Genomic DNA, 21,960 nt, shown 5'->3' with positions numbered 1-21,960 from the left:
CACTTGTATGGAGATAACCAAAAAAACCCTTGTAATCCTTTTGAGGGAATTGAAATTTCAGTAAGAAATCAGGGTTTTTCCCCTCTTTTCAAATTATTCTCAACTGAAGTCTTTTTCTCTCTATATTTCCATCAATAACTTCTTCATCCCAAGCGTGTGACTCTTAAGTGGTAAGCATACTTCTCATGTTCCTTTTATTTATAATTTTTTTTTAGATATATATATCTGTGTCTTACGTGTATGTTGTTTCCCTATTTTTCTTGTGATTTTGGGTTTTGGATCACATCTGTGTTACAAGTTTGAAGTGTTTGGACAGTCAGTGTTGAACCTTCTTTTCTCAATTTGGGGTTTAAAAAATTGCAATTTTCATAATTGAATTTTTAGGGTTTTGAATGTTCGTTGATCTGTTTTTTGGTGTTTGAATTCTGGGTTTTCCCTTCCCTATTAATAATTGCTTCTCTTTGTTCATTTTTGATAAAATTTGAGCTGCATGGATATCTCAAAGTGATAACCTCACATTTTAGCAAAATTCTAGTGGAGTTACCTTAACTGAGACTAAAAATGTTCAGAATTGTAGTACCGAATATGCTTTGGTGCAGATTAGTTGAAATGAGCTATTGTTTGGTGCAGATTTTGATATCTTCATATAAGCTTTTTTTTAATGAACTGGTAACAATTGTATTAAAAAAAAAGCACAAAGGAAGTGCTGGGATTCTGTTCAAGTGAGCAAAAAAGCCACAGTATAGCCTCTTCTAGTCTTAAGAGTGTTTACCTGGTATCTGTTGCTGGTGGGGAGGTGATAGTTATCTTGTGGAATTAGTCGAGGTGCGCGCAAACTAATGTCTTAGAGTGTTTACCTGGTATCTGTTGCTGGTGGGGTGGTGACAGTTATCTCGTGGAATTAGTTGAGGTGCGCGCAAACTAACCCCGACACCACGGTTATCAAAAAAAAAAAAAAACCTTAGAGGGATTTTATGAGTTCTAGTATAGTTTCTGCCTTGTTTGCAGCTTCCTTATTACACCTAATGTGAAATAACATGATAATTCATATAAGCTTCTGGTTTTTCTGTGATTTTGATCGGCCACTTCATCAAAACCTAACTGCTCCAAAAGCACATATTTCAGAACCGAAGGTAAAATTCCTTCTCCAGAGCTGTGAATAATAAAAATGCATTTTTCTATTATTTGTCTTGAGAATTGCATCATTTCCTTTTTACTACCTTTTAGTACTCTTGCTTTGCTTTGTATATGTATGTCATTGTGTTAATACACTGCTTTGGTTTCTGCTTATATGCACACTTTTTTGCAACATTGATATAATTTTCCTTTTCTCTTGTATGGTTATAGAATTGGGATGAGGAAGACAAGCTAGAAACGTATGCTTAACTTGGCTGGTTGATTTATTATAAGTGCAAACTGCGATGGACTGCAACAAGGATGAGGCCCTAAGGGCCAAAGAGGTTGCGGAGAAGAAAATGTTGAATAATGACTTTGAAGGGGCTAAAAAGATTGCAGAGAAAGCAGAACGACTTTACCCTCAACTAGAGAACATATCCCAGTTACTTACTGTCTGTAATGTTCACTGTTCAGCTCAAAGCAACAGAGTAGGATCAGAAAGGGACTGGTACGGGATTCTTCAAATTGATAGGTTTTCTGATGAATTGACCATCAAGAAACAATATCGGAGACTTGCCCTTATGCTTCATCCTGACAAGAATAAGTTGCCTGGAGCAGAGGCAGCTTTCAAGCTAATTGTGGAAGCAAATATGGTTCTCTCAGACCAAGTCAAAAGGTCTTTATACGATAATAAGTACAGAGTTATATCCGGAGCTGGAGTAGCAAAGCAACCGCCTCATCTGGTTAATCGAAATTCATTTGTCAGGCAAAACAACATTCCAAATGGTTTCAATGCTCAGTTCAGTAATTTAAATCACCATAAATATACGCAACCAACTTCATCTGCAGTGCAGGAAACGTTCTGGACACAATGTCCCAGTTGCAAAATTAGGTACCAGTATTACAGTAATTATGTGAACAGTGTTCTACGTTGCCAGAAGTGCTTGGAGACTTTCACTGCATATGATTTAGGTTATCAAGGTTCTGCCCCTTGTGTACCTAAATGGAATCAGCCTGGAGGTCAGGCTGTGCCCCTCAAAACTAATCTCAACCAGCCTTCTGAGCAGAAAGAGCTTCCTAACCAAGGAACCTCGAAAATGACTGCAGGCAGTGCTGGGTTTCCACCGACCCAAATGGGTTACCGACCAGGATTTAGCAGCAGAACAGCAGGGCCTGAACCAGAGAAATCCAGAGGAAAGACTGCTCCAGTGTTCGAGAATATAAGGACCAAACAAAAAGATGTAAAGCATGAAAAGCTAAAGAGAGGTAAGAGAGAAGGACCTGCAAGGCCAAAGGTGGATCGCAAAAGCAGGAAAAGGAGTCGGAAACAGATAGTTGAATCAAGTGAGAGTGATGATACTTCAACCAGTGTCGAGACAGAAGATGTGGAAATTGAGAATGGAAACGATCCACCTGCTGGACAAGGAAATGGAGCTGATAGCTATGGTGCTAGGAGATCATCTCGGCGTAGGCAGAATATTTCATACAGTGAAGGTGTAAGTGGTGATGAGACTGATCTGGCAAGCCCTCTGAAGAAGGCACGGTCTAACCAGTCAGCTGGAGACAGCAAACCTTGGCAGAAAGAAGCTGTTGGTGGTGATGATCAACATCGAGCCAATGTAACTATGCCGTGCAGTAATTCTGTGGAAAGATTAAATCAAAATGGAGTGGGCTTTCCTGAAGGCTATGTGCAAAACAACAATTCCAAGATTGGGACAGTTAAGGAACAGGCTTCTAGACCGCCCTCAGGTGGCGGAAAAAAAGTTGAGCTTATTGTTGATTCTGATTCAGAACCAGATACAGTTCCTGATAGTAATCTTCCGGAGGTTTATGATTATCCTGATCCTGAATTTAGTGATTTTGACAAGCTTAAAGCACAAAATTGCTTTGCAGTTGATCAGATCTGGGCTTGCTATGATACAGCTGATAGTATGCCAAGATTCTATGCCCACATTAGGAAGGTATACAGTCCTGAATTTAAGGTGATGTTCACTTGGCTTGAGGCTCATCCGGAAGATCAAAGGGGCAGAGCTTGGGTCACGGCAGAGTTGCCTGTTGGCTGTGGGAAATTTAGACGTGGGAGTACAGAATTCACTTCTGATCGACTTACATTTTCTCATCAAGTTCAGTGCGAAATGGGCAAGAGAGGTCTGTACATTGTATATCCTAGGAAAGGAGAAACGTGGGCCCTTTTCAAAGATTGGGATATTAGTTGGGGCTCTGATCCAGATAATCATAGGAAGTATAAGTATGAAATTGTGGAGATTCTTTCTGATTATGTAGTGGATGTTGGTGTCCAAGTTGGTTACTTAGATAAAATGACCAGATTTGTTAGCCTTTTCAAGCGAACAAGGCTGACTGAAGTTGGTTCGTTCTTTGTAAAGCCAAATGAGCTTTTCAAGTTCTCTCATCGAATTCCTTCTTTCAAAATGACTGGAACTGAAGGAGAGGGTGTACCTGCAGGATCCTTTGAACTTGATCCTGCTTCTTTACCCGTCAATCCAGATGATATTTGGTACCCTGAAAAGGTTATGCAAGACAACAGGGCTGCAAATTCTGAACCTAGGGAACATGTTTCTCCTGCAGTTCCCCCTGGAACTAGTGATAAGTCCAGGATGTCTGAGAATGCGACGATATCTCTGAAGTCTGGAGAGGTGAAAGGCATCCGTGCTGCTAATAGAGAGTTTTCTAAGGTTCGAAGATCTCCTAGAGGAGTGAACCTATCCGAGGAAAAGCAAAGTAATATGAGCTCTCGTTCTGCCAATGACAGTCCTTCCCCTGATTTTGATGATAATTGTGTTAAAAGTGACCGTCACTCAAGTCCCAGCGTACCAAGTCATTTGTCAAGTCAAGCTGATGAAGAGTTGCATCCATGCACAAAGAACTTTGATCTCAGCAACTCCTCTGGAACCTCCAAGAATCCAATAACTTTGTCAGATGATAAAGGTTTTGAAGAAGTTTTTTGTGATTTTAGGATGGATATATCAGTGGGGAAGTTTCAAGTAGATCAGGTATGGGCTCTTTATGGTCAAAATAGAATGCCAAGGACTTATGCTCAGATTAAGAAGATTTTTCCTGCCCCATTCAAATTGCATGTAGTCCTTCTTGAGGCGGGTGGAGGGCCTAAAAATGCTCAGTCTGGTTGTGGAACGTTCAAAATCCAGAATGAAAAACACCAAGTCTATGCTCCTAGTTCCTTCTCCCATGTGGTGAAAGCAGTATCTATTAATAGAAACAGGTTTGAGATCTATCCAAGAGAAGGAGATATTTGGGCACTGTACAAGAACTGGAAAAAATTAAGTTTGCATCCAGACACATCTGAGTATGAGATAGTGGAGGTCATTGAGAATTCAAAAGACCGGATAAAAGTTTCATCCATGGTGCGTGTGAATGGTTTCAAGTCAGTCTTTAGGTCTCCAAGAATACAAAGATCGAATCCTTCTATTCTAGAAATACCTAAAGATGAGTTCGGGAGATTTTCTCATCAGATCCCAGCATTTCAGCTGACCGGGGAAAAAGGAGGAGTTCTGAGAGGCTGCTGGGAGCTTGATCCTGCTTCAGTTCCATGTTCTCAGTAAAGTAATGCACCAGGTATAGTGTGATGGGACTCTAACGAGAATTGGTTCTCCCGCTTTTAGAGAATCTTGGTAGTGAAATCTTCCCCTCTCAGTTGCTCCACACTGGTGGCGTATTTGTTCTCTCATCAGTTTCTTGCTCGATTTGATGATGACCTGTAGATATGACAGATTCTTCAGTCTTCTGCTTTACTTCAGTCCAGGGTCTGTTTCACTAGAATTTACATATGCTGTCATTAGTATAACTTTAAAAGAGGACACTACAATTAGAGTATTGTTGGCATTTGGCGTGAACACATTGTTAAATGCTGTATGTTTGCAACAGCAGCTATTAATATAAGTTAGCCCTTTGCTGCAAGTCTGGTGAATGAAATTGTATCATCAGATGGTTGCTGAAACATGTAAGCAGGATATCAGACAGATGACATTCTTGTTATTTAATAGGCTTCGTGATTTTTGTAATCTATTGCCTTTGCTCTGGCAAGTGAGAAAAGTTGCAAGTGTCCGGCCTGCCTTGTTTTCAACAAGCTAGTCTTGATACTTCCTGTGGCCATTTAACTTTACTTTGAATTGGATGACTTTAGTGACTTGGGTGAGCTAGAAACTGGTATTATCATTAAAGTTAAGCTATATCAAGGGTGTGTTTGGTATGAAGGAAATTGTTTTCCATGAAAAATGTTTTGCTTGAAAATTAGTGGGTTTTTTATTTATTTTCTAGAACATGGTAAACAAATAAAATTATATTATTCGAAGAACATTTATATGTAATCGAGCAAAATACTATGAGATGAGATGGGGTAGGTAGTTGATTCGCGGGTGGTGGAGTGTTGGATGGTTAATAGGTGGGGAGGAGACAATGAACTTGGATTGTCATTTATGAATTTGTTTTCCTTACTTATTTTTTCGTGAAAAAAATGTTTTGGAACCAAACATGAGAAAATTAAAATTTTCGAGCATCCCAAACACGCCCTAAATGAAGAATATGTATAGAGCTAAAAGTTCGAATGAGGGCCTACTAATCTGATGAGCGCAAAAACACTAGAATAAAATACAGCTCATGTTGCATCTAAGATAGTATAGAAAGATCTCGTCTCCACGGGAATTGGAGTAGTTCTCAATAAATTTCTTCTTGGCTAAAGTGAAGCTATAAAGATTTGATATGATTTTACGAAAACTTAAAGCAAGAAGTAAATGTGATCTTAAAGTTAAAACTAATATTCACAGAGTTTATCAACAAAAAAAGAAAAAGAAAAAAAAGATAGGGAACTTGATTTGGGATGATAAATAAAGGACTTGTTCTTTGATTAAAACATATTATAACTATAATTGTTGATTATTTCTCTCGAATATAATCGTATGTCGCAAGAAGCAATTAAGCTAAAGTCTTCTCTCGAATAACTATAGTCTAATAATTCTAGAAACGCTTTAAGAATTCAATTTGACGTGCATGTTTATAGGATGATAGATTCAACAATATCAGAACTTCTCTCAAGTATCCCAATTTTTAGTGATACTTCTACAACCAATTCTTCTCTCGAATAATGGATTATAGAAATCATTCTTATATTAAATTCTTCCTCCGAATAAACAAACTATAGGAATCAATTCAACCATACGGTTAACTCTATTACTTTTTTTGAATATAAAAGAGTTGATTTTGGGGAATATACCGTCAAACATACACAATAGACATTAAACCTAGGATTATTTTTAGAACAATGTGAATTTATTTCACCAAATTGGACAACACAGTATAAACGGAGACGAATTTAATGTTGTAATGTTGCTACCGGAAGGATGAAAAATTGTCCAACGAGTGTATTAAGATTTGATATACTACTAGGATATTATAGGGAATAAAGGTAAAAATAGATGAGTGAAGAAAAGGAAAAATTCAGCCGTCATAAAGTAGGCAACTGTTCAAATCCTACTATGAAGCTCGCATACTTCTTCATACTTTTTCGATTTAATTAAGAAACTTATCAATATATAACAAAGCATATTTGTAAAGATGCAGTGAGAATGGTGTACATATGTGGTACTTTCTCCATTCTCTTGCAAGTGTTCTAGCCATCTCAATTTGTTTTAAAATAAGTTATTTTGTAACAAACCAAGAATGTATTAATTTCTTCTTCTCGAAATCACCCTTGTCTAATAAGCGTTTAACAAATTTCTAATTAATAATATCAATCCATAAACTTATAGCTTAGAAAAAGTTTATAATAAAACCTTTATAGTTGTAGTTTAGAATATATGTTCGATTAGTTAATTATTTTTTATTCTATTTTACAGGTTTGATTTAGATGTTTGAGTTTTTCTTATTTAGTTCTTTTTAATAATTACGGTGTCCAGACCAGCTTGCAGGCATCTTGACTAATTCCACGAAATACCTATCACCTTCGTTTTATTTGAGTTAATAGCAATTTTGTCTATTTCTTATTTTTTCATTTTCATTTAAGAAAAAAAAATATAATGAGAGTAGAAGGAAATGCTAACAAACGTATGGAACTTAAATATATATGATGATTCACATGCATAGCTTTAGTAGCTACTCTCTCCTTTCACTTTTACTGTTAACTATACTAAAAATAAATTTTTGTATTTACTTATCCACTTTAACAAATCAAGGAAGGACAACACCTTTTCTTCTTTTACCCTTAACATTAATTATTTATTTTCAAATCATTCTCTAAGTCCAATAAGACTATATACTAATTACTATGAGTATTATAATAAAATACTTACTTCATTTATTAATTTGGCGTGCAAAGTCAAAAATAGTTAAGTAAAAGTGAACGGAGTAAGTAGTAAAGAAGTGGTGAACTCCTAATTAATTGAGTAGCAATTATAGCGACCGTCTTTTTAAGCCAATGAAACGCACAATTAAACCACATTTTTTTTATAGAAAAAAAATACATAAAATTTGGAAAATGATTCCTATATCAGGGGACAAACTTCACATAGTTTCAAAAGCATGGTAGAAAAACCCGCTTTGGTTCAAAATTTAACTATCTGCGGCTTCAAGGTAACTTTCTTCTCTTGTTCCATTCTCTACTCACTATTATATGTACTGTATATGAGTTTGTAGCAATGTAGAAATAAGGTATCATATGATAGTTGTTTGATGATAAAATCCAATCATAGTACAATGAGATGTTTTTGAAGTATTGAATAGATGTTTTTGGAAAATGTTGTTTGATCTTTGGGTGTATTCTGTATGAAGAAAATGTTTTTCGCGGAAAATATTTTTTAGGAAAATAAGTTAGGTTTCTTGTTTTTTTTTTTTTTTTTGGCGTTCGGTACATAAGGAAAAATATTATCCTAAAAACATTCGTATATAATCTAGACAAATATAATGGGGGTGGGGTGGGGTGAAGGTGGGGGTGGATGGTGTGGAGGTTGTGGATGGGGTCAGGGGTGGGTGGTGAGGTTTGGGTGGGGTGAAGATGAGGTGAGGGTAGGAAGGAGTGGAATGCTACTTGTGGCACTTGTTTTCCCTACTTCGATTAGGGTTCCTCATTTTTAGGAACTTGTTTTTCTAAAGGAAATGTTTTCTAAAAATTTGACCAACCGAATATGAGAAAATTGAAAAATATTTTTTCTCCTCCATACCGAACACACCCTTTATTTTGAAGGATTGTGATCCTTGCTTCAAGTTTGAAACTTTTCGCTTTGCTGGGGTTTCTGTTTTGATCCTTTCTCATTTAATGAAATTCTATGGTTTAATATGCTAGTCTTCTTTGCTAATTTCATGCTTAATAAAAAAAAATTAGCTAATTTTCCCATGAAATTTGTCGTGTGATAAAGTCATCCTTTGAACCTATATTTAAATTTCCCGATTGGTTAAAAGTTTGAAACTTTTGCTTTCTTTGAAATTATGTCTTGAGCCTTTTGCATTTGATTATATTCTAGCTTATCTGTTGTTTATTGTACTTCGATTATTTTATTTCTCTATGGTAGTACTGGTTCCTTTTTTTAAACTGTTTTACCATGGTTTTTTTTGCTTTCGCTATTTCATTTTCATACTGCTTTGAATTTCTTGTCCTTATCTGACCTTTTTTTGCCATGCTTTCTCTTGAGCCGGGGGCCTTTCGGAAACAACCTACCTACCTTCCAAGGTAGGGGTAAGGTCTGCTTAAACTTTACCCTCCCAGACCCCACAATGGGAGATTTCACTAGTTATGTTTTTGTTGTTGTTGTTGTGCTAATTTCACATTTCACAGCAGAAATTTCTAATATTGTCATGAAATTTTTTGTATAGGGTTTTCTCTGTGCCGATTTTGAAATTTTCTGATTCTTGTGTGAAGTTTTAACTTTTTGTTTTGTTAGGGATTCCTTTTAACACTATTGCATTTGATGATTTCCTATGTCTTATGATAGGGATTCCTTTTGACATCTTGTTTCGTCATTGTATATCTCTTTTGACGAACTTTATTTTGCTAATCCGTTGTAGCCATATCATGGTTCACTAAATATAGATTAGAGAGAGTTAATGTTTTCATCGCTAAAATAACATTATACTAGAGAAAAAAATCTTCGCAAAATGTATTAACTAAGTGACGAACTTGTTTGTTGAAAAAGCTCAATTGTTTTGTAGTTCTAATTTTATGTTCATAATGATATGATGGGGATCACAGACTATTCTGCTTGAGATACCTGCATAGGTGGTGGGTTACCTTTTCTTTTGCTGACTAACATTTAGTTAATGCTTTTTTCTTCCTACAGCGACAGTTTTTATTGACTTGCTGGTTTTCGATTTCTTACTGTATTTAGGATTGTGTTTTGTTCCAAGATCATGATGCTTGAGATGTACTAAGTTAAATGATTTTTTTATTTTTTATTTTTATTTAGATGCTTGGTTAGTCGCTTTAGTGCCCTTCCTTATGGAGTACTCCCTCCATCCCAATTATGTGGCAATTTTCGCTTCCCGCGAGTAATTTGACTTATCTTTGAAGCTAAACTGTAGATCAATCAATGTTTTGAAATTAAAATTTAGATACTCAAACAGTATACAAAAACTATTAGTTACAATTCTTCTCATGTTAATATGATGAAAAATATATCTTAAAGTGTTGGTCAACGTTTATTTAGTTTGAATCTCGAAAAACAAAAAATGCCACATAAACTGGGATGGCATAGTATTATTTTGCAGATTCGGCCTTGATAAGTAACTCCCTTTAAATTTATTTTTATTTTCTTGATCAGGTTTTTAGATTTCAAGATTGTTATCCTTCTCAAGGAAAAAAGAAGAAGAAAAGTTTCAGGGTTGTTACTCTTTGAGCCTCTGTGGTCTTGTGCACTACATCGTGATGGGAACTGAAGAAAAGACACTGTCTTGTTTCTGTCACTGGGGCTGGAAGAAAACGGTGCAAGCAGATGGATCCACTTTGTATGTGGGAGATATTACTGATCAGGTCATTGTGAAGACAGGCATAAAGTACAATGATTTTGTGAATGCAGTTTTTGGCCAATAAGGCTTTGATCCTTCAGATAAGATTTTGCATTATACAATGAAGTCTGATAAGTCCGAATTGATACCGCTGAGGGATCAAGAAGGTGTCGATCTGCTGTTACAATTTAATGATAGTTCTGCTCATGTTTATGCATCAAGTTTGGAGGAGGAGCCTAATTCTGTACCGCCATGGCGCCATCTGACAGTGCGAAAGAAATAGAACTTATTGTTGTTTCTGATTCAGAACCAGATATTACTCCTGCAGGTGATGTTGAGAATGATTTGGGAAGACCTCTGAAGAAGGCACGGTTCCAGTCAGCTGAAGACAGTGAACCTCGGCAGAAAGAAGCTATTGGTGATGATGGTCAAAAGCATGCCAGTGTTACTAGGTCGTGCGGTAGTTACGTGGAAACATAAAATCAAAATGGAGTCGGCGTTCCTGAAGGGGAGGCGCTGAACAACAATTCCAAGATTGGGACAGTTAATGAACAGGCTTATAGACAACCATCAGGTGGCACAGAAGAAGTTGAAGATATATTTTATTCTGATTCAGAAACAGATACAACTCCTGATAGTTATTCTTCAGAGGATGATATTCTTTATCCTGATTTCAGTGATTTTGACAAGCATAAAGCAAAAAATTGCTTTGCAACTGACCAGATCTGGGCTTGCTATGATGATGATGATATGCCAAGATGCTATGCCCTCATTTGGAATGTATCCTGTCCTGAATTTAGGATAAAGCTCAGATGGCTGGAGCCTCGTCCAGAATATCCAAGGGAGAAGGCTTGGGTCAGGGGACTCTTGCCTGTTGCCTGTGGGAGATTTAAATGTGGGAGTATTGACCATACTTTGGATCTCCGTATATTTTCTCATCAAGTGCAGTACTTAAAGAGCAAGGGATCAGGTCCATATATGGTATATCCTAGGAAAGGTGAAACATGGGCCCTCTTCAAAGATTGGGATAATGGTTGGAGCTACAGTCCAAGCAATCATAGGAAATACAAGTATGAAGTTGTGGAGATTCTTACTGATTATGAATATGGTGTTGGTCTCCTAGTTGGTTACTTAGATAAAATTCCCGGATTTGTTAGCCTTTTCGAGCTAACAAGGCTGACTGGTGTTGATACATTCTTTATAAAGCCGAAAGATTATTACAGGTTCTCTCATCAAATTCCCTCTTTCAAAATGACTGGAACTGAAGGAGAGGGTGTACCAGCAGGATCGTTTGAACTTGATTTTTATGCTCTTCCGGTCAATACAGATGATATTTGGTACCCTGGGCAAGTTAAAGAAGATAGTGAGACTTCAGATTCTGAACCTCTAGAAAACGTTTTGCCTGCAGTTCCCCCTGGAACTAGAGATAAGTCCAGTACACCTGAGAATGCGACGACATCTCTGAAGTCTGGGAACTTGAAAGATATCCATGTTACTGATGGAGATCCTTCTATGCTCTTTGACTTGGAACTGACATTATGGTTTTGATGAGACTAAAAAATGAATTGGTTCTCCCGGATTTATAGAAACTTGGAACTGAAGTTTTTCTTTGTCAGTTGCTCCGTTAACACACCGATGGCCTGCTGTCTCATCAGTTTCTTGTTTGATAGGGAGGGCAATGCACTAACACACATGAATCTGGAGTTTTTGGAACTACCAGTTATTTATTATGATACCCCTCCCCCTTTTGTTATGGGTTTATACACCCAAGATTATCAAGTAACTTAAAATAGCTATTCCTTGTTACTGGTGGCTCTTCTCCTTTGGCACCTTGGGTTATTTTGGTGATGGACCATAACTCAATTTTGTAAGCTTGAAGGACTATTAATGTTCAAGATAATATGAATTAAGAATTAAGTAGACCTTATAAAAGATTATTTTGGTAATTTTCTGCCCTCCTTCCAAATCCCAACTCGAAAAAGATTTCTCATGTATGAAAAATGAGGAGCAACTGTCTGTTTTGTGATGCACTAACAGACAGGCGTCGTGCCAAGTTTGGCAGTGCAAACTAGATTACATTTACAGCTAAAATAAGAGGATCAGAAACTCTTGACACTTTTGTCCACGAATACAACTATACCTTTGAAGTCGGGGGACTTGAATGAGATCCATGCTACTGGTGGAGAGTCTTCTAAGCAAATGAACATCTCTGAGAAAAAAAAAGCGAACTTAGAGAGCTCTCATTCTGCCAATTATGACAGTCCTTCCATTGATTTTGATGATACTCGTGTTAAGAAAAGAAGTCACTCATGTCCCAACGTACCAATTCATTTGTCATGTCAAGGTGACCGAGAGTTGCATTCACACACAGCTTTAGTCTCAGCAAATGAAAGAATACTTCAAAGACCTTGATCGATCCATCGACTATTCAGATCGATGGATCAACCAAGACTAATAACATAAATGAGTACTTCAAATGGCCTTGGTTTATGCACCGATTACTGACCGATCGATCAACCAAGGCAAATAATAGAAATAAGTCTCTCAAATAGCCTTCTTTGATCTATCGACGCTGAGGGTCGATGGATTAACTAAGGCAACTAATGTTAGGTTTTTGGGTTTTCCCTTCCTATGTGGAATTGGATTAATAAAACCCAATCCAATTAGGTTTTTGGGTTTTCCTTCCTATGTGGAATTTGATTAATAAAACTCAATCCAATTTTGACCAGGCCAATTTGCCCAAAATTTCCTCTATATATAGGATCAATTTAGGGCTTATTTTTGACAACACGAGTGAATTCATAGCAGCCATATAGTTTTGTCCCATTTTTACATTCGGCATGGGACAATGCATTACCTTTTTCAAGAAATTAAATAAAGTAACTCTAACTGTTAATTAATGCAATTGAGGCTATTACGTTTAACAATGCTGAAAAGGATAAAACGATCAACTTGACTAAAAATCTGATACTCCCTCCATTCCAACATAAATGCATTTCTCGCACTTTTTTTATAGTCCAAAATAAATAAAATTTTCAAGTCTAAAGATGTATTAATTAATTTTTTCCAAACTTACTCATATCTTTAATGACCATCTTGTTCTAAATTAAAAGTAAGTGGAGTTATATAAAACAAGGTACATAGACAAGATATGTAGAGAAAGAATAAAACTTTTCTTCGATCAAGTTGTATTCAAGTGTGACTTCTTCAAAGATGAAGTACCCTCCATCCGTTAGATACAAAATTTAAGTGATACATTAATATTAATAAGTTAAATGTATGCTAAAGAGTTCATTAAATAAACATCCACACAAATTAAATGGAGGAACAAGGTACCATCTACATGTTTGATGATACAACCATAAGGGCATTGTTCTAACTGTTTGTCTTCTTTACTTTTATAATGAGATGTATTTGAAGCATTTGTTAGAATGTGAAAAAGGGTGAATCTTGGTACTCAAAACAAGCTTTTCTTTCTCTCTTGAAATTTTGTGCGGGTAAGTTGTTTGAACTGTATTCTGATCCTTTCTTCAAGTTTGAAACTTTTTGCTTTGCTGGGGGTTTCTATTTTGATCTTTTTGCATTTGATAAATGGTATAATATGCTTGTCTTCTCTGCCAGTTTCATGTTTAACAAGCAAAAATGACTAACTTCCCCATGAAATTTGCCGTATGATAAACTTATGATTCTTTGAGCCCATTTTGAATTTTTCTGGTTAGTTAAAGTTTGACACTTTTTGCTTTCTTGGGATTAGCTTTTGATCCTTTTGTATTATATGAAATTATACCGCTTACACGCTTAGTATGATTTCTTTGTTTTCTATTTTCATGTTTTCCTCAGCAAAAGTATCTAATTTTCTCATGAATTTTTTTGAAAATTTCTCATTCTGGTGTAAAGTTTGAAACTTTTTGTCTTTTTGGGATTCCCTTTTGACATCCTATTGCAGTTTATGAAATCCATATTTTTAAGGTTTAATTTTATGTTTTATGATATGTGTGGGTATATTAGGAGAGATATGATTAGAAACGAAGTTATACGGGACTAGGTTAGAGTGGCCTCCATGGTGGGCAAGATGAGGAAATCGAGACTAAGATGGTTCGGGCATGTGAAGAGGAGGTGCGAGGATGCGCCAGTTAGGAGTTGCGAGAGGTTGTTTTAGGAGAGGTAGAGATAGGTCGAATAAGAACTGTGACATGACATGACTTAGCTGACTGACATGACCTTACATAGGGGGATTTGGATGTTGAGGATTAGGGTAGAACCATACAATTTTAGTAGGTAGTTGAGTATTACCTTGTGTGGGAGAGGTAGGGGGCTAGCCTCCTCATTTCCCCTTCTCATTTTTTTAGTAGTATTAGTTAGGTATCGCGTAGTTCCTTATTATTGGGTTTGTAGTACTATCTGTTGCTCTTTGTTTTGTATCTTGATAAGTTGCTGTCTTATTTTTCTTGCAATCTTGCGTCAATTACATTTCTTTTGAGTCGAGGATCTATCGGAAACAACTTCTCTACCCCACAAATGTCACGCCCCGAACCATGGCCTGGACGTAACACGGCACTCGGTGCCTGACTGCATGTGACCGAGCGAACCACATGGCTTGCTGAACTATCATGAGGCATACATGAGCGGAAATATAACGTGAATGCATGATGAGCCTTTATAAAACGTAGTAAGTCATAATACTTAATAAAAACACTTGTTTAAACATGAGTGCGAAAATAACATGAATGAGCCAAAAATGGCTATACGACTCCGAATGTCTGACATAACATAACTAACTTGTCTAGTCTATGAAACCTCTATCATGAGTCTGACTGGAAAACATACTTACTGGGACAAGGCCCCCAGCATACCTTAGATGTATAACTAAGCATAAAATAAAAGTTGACTAAACCCCGAATGAGATGGGGCTCACCAATAAGCTGATACGAATGCTGTCTTACTGAGCAGATGTGTCGTCCTGTATATCAGTACCTGCATCGTGAAATGTAGGCCCCCGGGCAATAAAAGGGGACGTCAGCACATTGAATGTACTGGTATGTAAAGCAACCGAAAGAAATAACATAGGGCATGGAATAACATGATAAGAACTGAAACTGAAAACCTGGACATGAACATGAGCATGAGTACATATGTATATATATAACATAAGTAAAAACATGATAAGTAGGGAGAGCATTTCATAAACCGACATGTGATATCACCACGTGGGTACGTGGAGTCTGGTATCTCGCCGGACCAGCAGAGCCCTCATACCTTGCCAGAGTATAAGGTAGTAAATCACCACGTGGGTACGTGTAGTCTGGTACCTCGCCGGACCAGCAGAGCCCTCACACCTTGCCAGAATATAGGTAGTAAGGTACCTGATGGATCCATTCAGTATAAAATTAAGGTATCGTCCTAACTGGGCGGAGCGATCCTTGTCCTATGGTGGCTACATAGTTTCAGGCTATCTGAGCCTTCTCGGTAATTCGTGCAACTCCCAAAACATGAACATAATATAGTTGGCTAAGAAGCCCATGATTTTCGTGAATTAACTTGTAATCATGATTCCACGAAATAACTTGTAACATGGTTTCGTGAATTAACTTGTACTTGTCTTGTAATCATGATTTCACGAAATAACTTGTAAAATAGTTTCATAAGATAACTTGTCATAGTCTTGCAAACATGTTCTTGATTCATGAGTAATAAGAATATTTCGAAATCATATATATAATTGACTTGAAAACATGCTTGTAACTTGCTAGATAAAATCATAAAGTTTCATGTAAACATATTGAGAACCCATGAGGAAGAATTCATGATTCATGGATTAAGCTAGGGTTCCTAATATCCGTAATGGAAGATTAGGAATACAATAACGAATATAGATACATGATTCATGTACATAAATACATAAGTACGGGCTACCAATATGTTGGGTTTAATGCCCTAGGATTTGAACTTCATAGATATCAAGGAAATGAAGCATGGGGAAGAACATAGAGATTCCCTCATGTGGATGGAAGTTCTACATACCTTAATTGTTTCAAAACTTGAATTAAAGACTTGAGTTTTGAAGAAGATTTCCTAAATATTGATTCTTGAATCTTGAGATGGGTTTTCTTGAAAACCCTAGATTAGAAATGATGATTTCTTGTTTAGATTACAAGGATATATGTTAGAATTGAGTTGGAATAATTAGAATAGACTTACCTTGGTGTTCTTGATGTTGGAGGAGAATAAGAGGTCGTTCTAGGGTTTGTGGGAATAAAAATTAATGACTTGAACTGATATGGACGAATATATATTGTTCTGGAAAATGCAGTTTACGTCCAGCACTGTGCTGGCCGTATTTTCAGTTTACGGGTCGTAAACTGACTTTACGGTCCGTATTCTGCCCTATGGACTGCACTGCATCGCTTCAGTAAAATGGTCATAACCCTTTGCACAGATGTCCGTTTGACCCCCGTAAGATACCGTTGGAAAGGTATTTCAATGCTCTACAACTTTCATCAAGGAAGTTTTTCCAAATTCCAAATAAGGTTTGAAATACGGGCCGTAAAGTGAAATACGGTCCGTATTTAACCATATGACCTCAAAATGTCAAATTCCAGAATGTTCAGAAATTCTTGGTTTCAGTTTACGGGCACTGTTCATGGTCGTAAATTGAAATACGACCACTGTTCATGGGTGTAAACCACCATATCACAACTGAACAGGAAAATTTCAATTCCCACATTTTTTATCTGATTTTCTAAGTCTAGGATCGTGGTCAAAAATTTCGTTAAAGGTACGGGGTGTTACAATATCTCCCCCTTGGGATCATTCGTCCTCGAATGATGGGTCATGGTTAAGGATATGGCTGGACATGGCTTGAATACATGAACTTGAAGAAAGATGACAGAAAACATAAGAGCTTGACATGGTTACGTGGGAGCATGATCATGGATCATGAGAACTGAATGTGTGATTACATGGAAACATGGGTACTGAAATATGAGACATGAAACATGAGCGCTGGATACATAACATGAGCGTGAAACATGAGACATAACATGACATGAGGCATGGAAACTGACATGACATAGTTTCATGAAAACGTCAGTGCCTAAACATAAGACATGAATAGCGAATACATGAACTTGAACGTGAAACGTGAGGCACGAATACATAAGGGACATTATAACTCTTCTCCAAAATGTCATTGAGCTATCATTAATTATATACGCGTAATTCTTGCCCGACATACAACATATACCTTGCTTTCCTTAACAACTTTTGTCTCCTACCTCCAATGTCTTTGAAATCTCATTTGGAATCATTAAATATTACTCCTTACTTTTCAACATGTCGTATACGTCATACCCTTCGTGGGTCTATTCGCAGTACGCTAACGGGGAAATTTCCAAGGTGTAACATTCTCCCCCTCTGTTGGAACATTCGTCCTCAAATGTTAATATTCGGGATTCTACAAAAATTTCGCCAGAGTTTCCCCTGTAATATGGCACTACCAACCTGTTACAACAACCCATAATATCATTGCCTCACAGGGCTACATCACAATAACACTACAAATTGGCCACACACGACCAAAAACATGAAAAGAAAGCTTACATACCTCAAAATCTTGGGCTTCATCATAAATCTCTTCTGCGGGCTGAAACAAGTATGGTACATGGATTTCATATCCTCCTTGGCTTCCCATGTGGCTTCCTCAACTTTCTGACTCCTCCACAAGACTTTCACTGGCTACTTCCTTAGTTCTCAACTTGCGAACTTGACGGTCAAGAATGGCTATGGGGATCTCCTCATACGTCAAACTATACTTAACTGTTATAGTATCAGTAGGGACAACCAACGACGGGTCTCCTACACACTTCTTCAACATGGATACATGAAACACGGGATGTACATCAGCCAAATCATGTAGCAACTCAAGTTCATAAGCTACTAGTCCGACTTTTCGTAGAATTCTATAAGGTCCAATATATCTGGGGCTGAGTTTGCCTTTCTTGCCAAATCTCATGACACCCTTCATGGGTGAGACTTTAAGGAACACCCAATCATCTACTGAAAATTCTAAATCCCTTCGTCTCACATCTGTATAAGACTTCTGGCGACTTTGAGCCGTTTCCAAACTCTCATGTATTAACTTGACTTTCTTCATAGCCTGATAAACCAAATCTGGTCCTAACAACTCCGCTTCACCAACTTCGAACCAACCAATTGGTGATCTACACCTTTGCTCAAAAAGGGTTTCAAACAGTGTCATCCCAATACTAGCATGGTAGTTAGTTTTGTAAGTAAACTCAATAAGAGGTAGGTGGTCATCCCAATTACCATTGAAATCAAGGACACATGGTTACTGAACTGAATGACTACATGACTACTAAACTGCTGAGATACTAAACTGAATGTCCATTGAACTGACTGAAGACTGGGCTGACTGAATACTGAGCTAACTGAATACTGGATTAGCTAAATACTTGATTAACTGAATACTAAGCTGACCTAATACTGGATTAACTGGCATGAATACGTGAGTACTGGACTGATATCTGAGTACTAAGCTGACATAAATATCTGAGTATTGAACTAACATGAATATCATAACATGAGATCTGAATAACGTATCTGTCTGACCATATGTCTGAGGATGAAATGCTGTGCTAAGGTTTACCTCTGTACCCAATCCTTTCTGAAATAATTTTTAAAAGTTTGCTGTGAACTGAGCACCATAATCTGAAATAATGGACACTAGGGTCCCATACAATATGGCAATTTTATTAACATATGACTTGGCATAATCTTCTATTCAATCTGTGGTCTTAACTGGCAAGAAGTGTGCTGACTTCGTAAGTCTGTCCACAATCCCCCAAATTAAATCATGCCTCCTAGCTGAACGAGGTAGACCTGATACAAAGCCCATATTGATCATTTCCCATTTCCAGATAGGAATATCAACATTCTGAGCCAAGCCACCAAGCCTCTGGTGTTCGGCTTTCACCTGCAGACAATTCGGGCACTTAGCTACAAAATCTGCCACATTCTTCTTCATATCGTTCCACCAGTAAATCTCCTTGAGATCATGATACATCTTAGTGGAACCTGGGTGAATGGAATACCTAGAGTTGTGAGCTTCTAACATGATTCGCTCTCTGAGCCCATCAACATCTGGAACACATAATCTACCTCGATATCTCAAGGTACCATTATCTCTCACCTGCTCAAAAGCTAAGGCTTTCTATTCGTGAATCCCCTCTTTCATCCGCAGCAAGTAGGAATCACCAAACTGTTTCTCTCTAACTTCAATGACTAAGCAGGAATGCCATGTTCTGGGCAATAACTTCACCCACTTCGGAGTCTGAAAGTCGAATTCCTAGCTTGGATAAGCAGTGAACTTATTTCACCTTAGTTCTCTTGTCTGCCTAAATCATGAGTTGTACTTCCCATACTTGATTTTTTTTTTGAGATACTTCCTAAAATACTCATAGTACGGTTGTGCGCTAAGTCTTTTACGAGCACCTTAAAGATTAGAGTCTTGTGCAATGGCACTACCCTTATGACACGTAACTGGGCATGATCTTATAGCCTTTCTGTGATCGCCTGATCGATAGTAATTGAACTTGGCACGATTCGTTCGATGATCATTCTACTCACTTCGGGTTTCCTATAAGTTGAGGCATATTCCTTATGGAGACTATCTCATTATGCCAACCTAACTGAACTGAGGTTCTTCATATCTCATACTAACTATTCGGGTCTTCAATTATCTCGCTGGACTTACTGGCGATTTATACATCTCCCCCTTAGACCAAGGCTAACATCATATACTTATAAACTATTCTCTTTTGATAGGATTTCAATTAACATTCCTTATCTTCTGTAATTCCTTTGTACTCTACAACACTGATGACCTTTTTTTTTTTTGACTCACATCTGAGCAATTTCTCATGGGGGAAAACTAAATTTACTTACATGAACGGATTGCTACTGTATTCATAACTTGCATACCCCATCTTAATGAATTTACTCTGCTCACATTGTAAATCTTAGGTCAACCCCTTTTGACAACTCTTAAAGGCTATTCTTCTGTAGTTTGCTCTTTTACGGCTTAGCTTATTTCTTCTTCCACTAATCACTCTACTCTGAACTTAACTTAAGCCCTTGGTTTCTAACACACATTCGGATGTATCCGAACTGTCACCCACTCAAGGTGTTCATCTGAATAGGAAATCAAATCATATTTCTCAAGGTCAGCCGTACTCGTAACTTAGTCAAATCTTATCATTACTGTTGACATGGCTTTTCCAGACATATTACGAACTTATATCTTATTCTCCTTCTATTTCTAGGAAAAAAAATTTGGCAGAGTTTCCTCTGTATTTCTTACTATCCCAAAACCTGCACGCAGTAAATACCAACAATGCCTCACAAGGCCAACATATATACATATATCATATCATATCGTAGCCACACAGGGCTCCCAATTTCGACAACAGTATAAAAATGATGAACTTACCTCATATGTCCAACTCAAACTGTACCTATTACACTTTCCTGTTTATTTTCCCTTTCAATCTTTAACTGCAGATGGAGTGGGTCCTGATGACCTCCGGTAGAAAACTGTCTACCACCACTTCCTTGAGATCCTCCATGATTTACCTTTTTCTTGTTGACTTAGCTCCTTTTCTAATTTCTCTGATATTCTCTCCCTGTTGTATTCCATTCTCCTTTCTCAAGAACATCATTATCATTCAACATACCATTCATTCTACTACACCCCTTCTCGGGCAACTTACATTGTATTCCACTTTCAATAGCACTTGAAGTCTCATTCGTTACCAGTAAGTACTGCACAGTTGTACCCCCTATGGGTAAACATCCTTACTTAGACCTTGAATTTTCTGTTCATCTCCTGCGCATTCGAAACGTATGTAATTCTAGAGGAAGAGAAGTTTCTTATTGCTCTAAGCTTCATGGCACGATCTAGAGTAGAAAGAAATGAGACAATCCTGAATGTCTTGGTGGTCAACTGTTTATATGTGTGGCGCGCATACACATATAAAAGTGATCCCACTGGACACAGTTTCATAGACTCCCTAAGACTCTTGAACCTAGGCTCTGATACCAAGCTTTGTCACGCCCCGAACCATGGCTTGGACGTAACACGGCACTCGGTGCCTGACTGCATGTGACCGAGCGAACCACATGGCTTGCTGAACTATCATGAGGCATACATGAGCGGAAATATAACGTGAATGCATGATGAGCCTTTATAAAACGTAGTAAGTCATAATACTTAATAAAAACACTTGTTTAAACATGAGTGCGGAAATAACATGAATGAGCCAAAAATGGCTATACGACTCCGAATGTCTGACATAACATAACTAACTTGTCTAGTCTATGAAACCTCTATCATGAGTCTGACTGGAAAACATACTTACTGGGACAAGGCCCCCAGCATACCTTAGATGCATAACTAAGCATAAAATAAAAGTTGACTAAACCCCGAATGAGATGGGGCTCACCAATAAGCTGATACGAATGCTGTCTTACTGAGCAGATGTGTCGTCCTGTATATCAGTACCTGCATCATGAAATGTAGGCCCCCGGGCAATAAAAGGGGACGTCAGCACATTGAATGTACTGGTATGTAAAGCAACCGAAAGAAATAACATAGGGCATGGAATAACATGATAAGAACTGAAACTGAAAACCTGGACATGAACATGAGCATGAGTACATATGTATATATATAACATAAGTAAAAACATGATAAGTAGGGAGAGCATGTCACACCCTAAAAATGGTAGGACATGACGGGCACCCGACTCTCATCAGAGTCGAGCGAACCCTTAGACATTCGCTCTATTAAAACCTATCATTTCA

At 37.5% G+C, this 21,960-nt stretch overlaps 2 protein-coding genes across 2 annotated transcripts; both read left to right on the top strand.

The window, feature by feature from the left end:
• Nucleotides 1-5,192, top strand: LOC132645208 (uncharacterized). The gene is made up of 2 exons (XM_060362057.1): nucleotides 1-170; nucleotides 1,348-5,192. The coding sequence occupies exon 2, from the start codon at nucleotides 1,422-1,424 to the stop codon at nucleotides 4,692-4,694; it is 3,273 nt and encodes a 1,090-aa protein (XP_060218040.1). The 5' UTR covers nucleotides 1-170; nucleotides 1,348-1,421; the 3' UTR covers nucleotides 4,695-5,192.
• A 5,368-nt stretch (nucleotides 5,193-10,560) lies between these two features.
• Nucleotides 10,561-12,506, top strand: LOC132644324 (uncharacterized; the record flags this gene model as incomplete). Its single annotated transcript, XM_060360910.1, has 1 exon — nucleotides 10,561-12,506. A coding segment is annotated over one exon (1,068 nt), but the record flags the coding sequence as incomplete, so codon positions are not given.
• Nucleotides 12,507-21,960: the final 9,454 nt, after the last annotated feature.

This window comes from Lycium barbarum, chromosome 6 (assembly GCF_019175385.1).
Source record: "Lycium barbarum isolate Lr01 chromosome 6, ASM1917538v2, whole genome shotgun sequence".
Classification (NCBI taxonomy): domain Eukaryota; kingdom Viridiplantae; phylum Streptophyta; class Magnoliopsida; order Solanales; family Solanaceae; genus Lycium; species Lycium barbarum.
This window is presented reverse-complemented; position numbering and strand designations above follow the sequence as displayed.

Excerpts from the sequence above, each read along its gene's own strand:
- LOC132645208 (XM_060362057.1), top strand. The coding sequence starts at position 1,422 with ATGGACTGCAACAAGGATGAGGCCCTAAGGGCCAAAGAGGTTGCGGAG.